Below are 5,003 nucleotides of genomic sequence, written 5' to 3' on the forward strand. Positions count from 1 at the left end.
GTTTATGTTCATCATAGCTCAGATGGTGAGGAGAGTTTTCTTTATTCAGAAGTGCCTAGAGTCATTGTTACTCACTGTAAGTCCCCTTTTCCTTGAAGTAGAAGGTTTGCCAGGAGGGTGGGGAGGCAGCAGATCTTCTAAGGAGAGGCAACCAACTCTCATGTGTAGCCCTTGCAACACAACTTCTCTCTTGAAAAGAAGGGCACATATATACTTTGGGAAATTCTCTCACTTTTAGTTTATAGTCTCTACACAGGAGATTTGGGGGCAGTATATGCATGGTATCCCCAGGATACAGAGACCTACCCTCTATTTGCAAATACACACTTCATAATGTCAGGGGGAAATGGGGATGTTTCATTCAAAGGGGGGAAATCAGAATCCTGTGAATGAGGAATGATGACTCAGTCCCCAGTATCTTGGTAAAGTATCTGGGTAAAGAGTCCTACCTCCCCCCAAAGTCCTGTTCTCTTTGACTTGGGGCTAGGGAGGAGAGATGGTGGCATCTCTCCCTCTCACTTCTCAATTCAGACTTCACTCCTCACGTCTCTGTGGCCAGATCAAGGCATGTTTTTGAAAGCCTTTCAATCTTTTGATGCCATTTCACCAGTTAAAGATAAAGGCAAAACAGCCAAAGTCCTTTATTTTTCCCCTTTGCAACTGCTTGTTCCCCATAAACCTTTCCCATTTTCTCTCTTCTTCAAACTTGTCTTGCTGCCAGCCTTACTCATCCTTATTCACATCTCTTAGAGTTGACACTTTATTTTCCCAAAACTATTTAAATGGGGAAAAGTGAGAAAGATGGGCCACATACACAATCTAGTACAAGAGAAGGGTGCAGGAGATGGGGGCTCTTGGTGGGGTTGTGAGGAGTAGTGTGGAAGGGATGGAATTGAGAAGCGTGAATGAAACCAGAAAGGATAAGCATATAATCACAGAATGGGGACCCGATTGTGGGACTGTAGCTGAGACTGCCACAAAAGAGAACGGATGTGGAAGGAAATTGGGGGTAGGGCAAAGCATGAGCAAAGATAAAGAGGCAAAAATCAGCAAGGCGGATGTCTATGTCTCTAGTGCCTAGCACAATACTTTTCACTTAGTAGGTGCTTAATAAATGTGTTTAGTGAATGGTAGAGTCTGTTCCAGAACCAGCAAGAGCCGAAGTGGAAATGTGTAGAATAGTGGGAGAGAAAATTCAATTGTCAGGCATATGATGAGGAGCCTTGAAAGTCAGACAGAGGGCTTAATGGATTAAGCAAGATTGAGCTCTTTTGGTTGGAATATGGAGATGGAAGTGGTGTTTGGGGAAGCTAAGCCCTTTGGAAGGGGAAAGACTTAAAGGCTATTAGAATGATGTAGGAATGCAGTGGGGAGGGCCACCAGGGAGGACAGGATCGAGAAGATGACATTTTGAACAAAGAACCAAAGAAGATTGAGGGAATGGAAAAAAAAACACTCGATTAGGAATTAGGAGAGCTGGGTTCTAGTCCTACATGTGTGACTTGCTAAGTGTGTGACCTTGGGAAAGTCACTTGCCCTCCATAAACTTCAGATCCCTTGTTTGTAGAATTAGTGGATCGGTCACTTCCAGTTCTAATACTCCACAATTCACCTGTATTGCTTGCAGAAACCTTGTCCTCTTGCCAAAATACTCCTCACCATGGTTTGATGTTTTACTTTATTTGGTTTTCTCTTTTCCTTGCAGTTCTGCTCATTACTCCTGGTTTCAAGCCTGAAAGGTTCCATGGAAATAGCCCCAGAGAAATGGCCTGGACAAGCTAATTTTCCCTGAAGCGTGATGGACAGACCAGTATCCAGTATGGTGTTTTTCTCTAGTATGGTCAAAAACAGCTCAGTTCTTTTAAGAAACTTGGGGGTCTCCCAGAGAGTCCTGAGAGAGCATCCCACCGCCGTACCACACAATAATGCCTGCCAAGAGATATCTGTCACCACATGGAGTTTAGAGGAGTGCTTATGTGTTACATTCAGAATCTTACAAAGAGGGATCCAAAACTTATAATGTCCCAGAAGACCTTGCCACCATAGCAGCAAGAAGGGAAGGGAAACTCATAGTTGTTTGTCAGTGGCTCATACAGACTACACTTTCATATCCATGAATGCTGAATGCTAATGCAAGGCAAATGTCCACATAATTCTATGAAAGGTGCCCAAATCATGTACGGGAGCTCAAGCAGAGGCAATGAAAGGAGAACATTATTCTACACCTTTAGATTTCCTAGCCCATCCATTATCTGTCAGTGAAAAAGCTCTGCAGTTGGCAGTGGACTTAGGCGTTGACCAGAAGGAGTCTCTGGAGAGAAACATGAGTAGTAACAATTCATGCACCCTAGCAGATATAGCCAATACAGATTTTCGGTACTTTATTTATGCTGTCACGTACACAGTCATCCTGGTGCCTGGTCTCATAGGAAACATACTAGCTCTATGGGTTTTCTATGGCTATATGAAAGAGACTAAGCGGGCTGTGATCTTCATGATCAATTTGGCCATTGCGGACTTATTACAAGTTCTCTCCCTGCCCTTGCGGATCTTTTACTACCTGAATCACAACTGGCCTTTTGGGGAAGGCCTCTGCATGTTTTGTTTCTACCTGAAGTATGTGAACATGTATGCCAGCATCTACTTCTTGGTGTGCATCAGTGTGCGGAGATTCTGGTTCCTCATGTACCCCTTCCGCTTCACCGACTGCAAGAGGAAATGCGATCTGTACATCAGTGTAGCTGGCTGGCTCAGCATCTGCCTTGCCTGCCTCCTTTTCCCCTTTCTCCGGATCAACCACGAGAAGGCTAGCAACCGAACCAAGTGCTTTGTGGATCTACCCACTCGGAATGTGAACTTGGCGCAGTCCATTGTCATGGTGACGGTGGGGGAGTTGTTGGGCTTCATCACCCCTCTCATCATTGTTCTCTACTGTTCCTGGAAGACGGTGTTATCGCTAAAGCAGAAGTACCCAGTATCCCAGGATCTCGGGGAGAAGAAGAAGGCTCTAAAAATGATCTTAACCTGTGCAGCAGTTTTCTTGATTTGCTTTGCACCCTATCATTTCAGCTTTCCTTTGGATTTCCTGGTCAAAGCCAACAAAATCCAAAGCTGCAGGGCCCAGAAGGTCATTCTTATATTCCACTCGGTGGCCTTGTGCCTAGCAAGTCTGAATTCCTGCTTGGATCCAGTTATCTACTACTTCACCACCAATGAGTTTCGGAGGCGGTTGTCCAGACAAGATTTGCAAGACAGCATCCAGCTCCATAACAAAAATTATGCAGGCAGCCATGCCTCAACAGTGGGGTCGGGACTGTGTTGAAATCTGAACATTTGCACTGACTGAAAGCTCAAAGATTAAGACAACTTTTTTTGGCACCCCAACCAGGGAAACTACGGCAATCATACGTGTGCTGGTGTCTTCTTGGTTATGTCCTAGCCCGTCCCAGTGGGTGTACATAGATCCAAGTGTTGGCTCCCATTCAGGGCACAGTACTCTTTCCATCACCAGAGTTGGCTTGGCAATTCATTACATTGCCCATCAACTTTCTGTAACCTCTGTGCTGACGATAGCCATTGTTCAATGACTCATCTTTTGTGTCAACATTCAAGAGTCTGCAGAGGGCGATTGTGCCATTAGCAGAATAATTTTCTTTTATGTCGGAATTGTTTCAAAAACTGTATTCTACCACATTAGGCCATGAGGCTGTTGGTATTCAAGTGTAGCACAATTGTCTATTTACTCTACCAAACACAGGGTTAAAGTATAGTATTGTATTGGTGGGAAAGGCAGCCTTTTCCAAAGTTGACCAAGTGTTGGCCTTTGAGATAGGAAGACCTGGGTTCAAATCCCAACTCTGATACTTTGTGACACTGAGCAAGTCAGTTGCCTTCTCTGACCCCTGGGCTATTCTCTGAGAATAACGTACTAAGTTATAGACAGATCTCAGTCTTCTTTTATCGAAATCACAGATGCTCAACAATACACATCATATTTGTGCTATATTCCAGAAATGAATTATAACCTTTTATCCTATAATTAACTCATATGTCTACTCATCCAAATTTGGGGGCTTAGAGATTTTTGTTTTGCCCCTAACTTGTGAGGTCAGAGGTGCCATACTGCTACTTTAGGAATATGAACCCTGGCCACAGTTTTGGCTTCGTAGCAGAGGAGGAATCATCGATTCCATTGGAACATCCTACCCCAGCCATACCTCTTAGGGGAACTGTGTTCCCCATCTTTACCCCTAGATTCTGGAAAAGGCAAAGCAAGCCCCACCCCTACCCCTACCTCTTTGGAAGAGTGCAGAAGATCTGTCTGGGAAGCCTGGGGCCTCCTACAAGATCTTAACAAAGAAGAAGATGATGATGATGATGAGATGATGACTCACATTTCTATAGCTTGAGAGTTTACAAAGCATGGTGACAACCCTGTGAGGTAGGAGGCATGTGAAAAGCAAACACAATCTGAGAAGAAAAGAGGCAGTATGGGTACAGAGCAGGGACACACTCAGGTTTGATTCCCACTCCCCAGGTGTGACCCTGGACATGTCTCTGAGTCCCACTCTGAGGCAAGTCCCTTTCTGAGCTTCAGTTTCCTCATCTGTTAAATGGGTATGATATGCTTATAGGACCAGCCTCATAGGGTTGCCATGAGGCTCAAATGAGATGATGCATGTAAGGTGCATCCTTTGCAACCTTGAAGTCTATCTCTGTGTTATCTATTTCTAGCTGATATGATACTTTTCATGTCTTTTAAAAAAAATGTGTATTTATGACATAGGAGAAAATTACTTCCTTGGAGTCAGGAAGACCTGGGTTCCAAATCTGTCTCTGACCCATCCTGGCTATGTGACTCTGGGCAAAAATCACTTAACCTCTCAGTGGCCTTAGGCAACTGTAGCAGAGTTCCCCATCTGCATCAATGGAGGGCAATTCCACACTAAGATTTCCCTTTACTAATGAAATTGTAAGTCTGGACAAACACACACACACACACA

General features: G+C 44.3%; 1 protein-coding gene across 1 annotated transcript; it reads left to right on the forward strand.

The window, feature by feature from the left end:
• The first annotated feature begins 1,715 nt into the window (after positions 1-1,715).
• GPR174 (G protein-coupled receptor 174) lies at positions 1,716-3,982 on the forward strand. Its single transcript, XM_069062480.1, has one exon. It carries the CDS (start codon positions 2,201-2,203, stop codon positions 3,320-3,322), a length of 1,122 nt encoding a protein of 373 aa, XP_068918581.1. The 5' UTR covers positions 1,716-2,200; the 3' UTR covers positions 3,323-3,982.
• The last annotated feature ends 1,021 nt before the right edge of the window (positions 3,983-5,003 follow it).

Source organism: Petaurus breviceps, unplaced genomic scaffold, assembly GCF_028583685.1.
Source record: "Petaurus breviceps papuanus isolate PSGF00001 unplaced genomic scaffold, PetGlider_PUasm1.0 90459, whole genome shotgun sequence".
Classification (NCBI taxonomy): domain Eukaryota; kingdom Metazoa; phylum Chordata; class Mammalia; order Diprotodontia; family Petauridae; genus Petaurus; species Petaurus breviceps.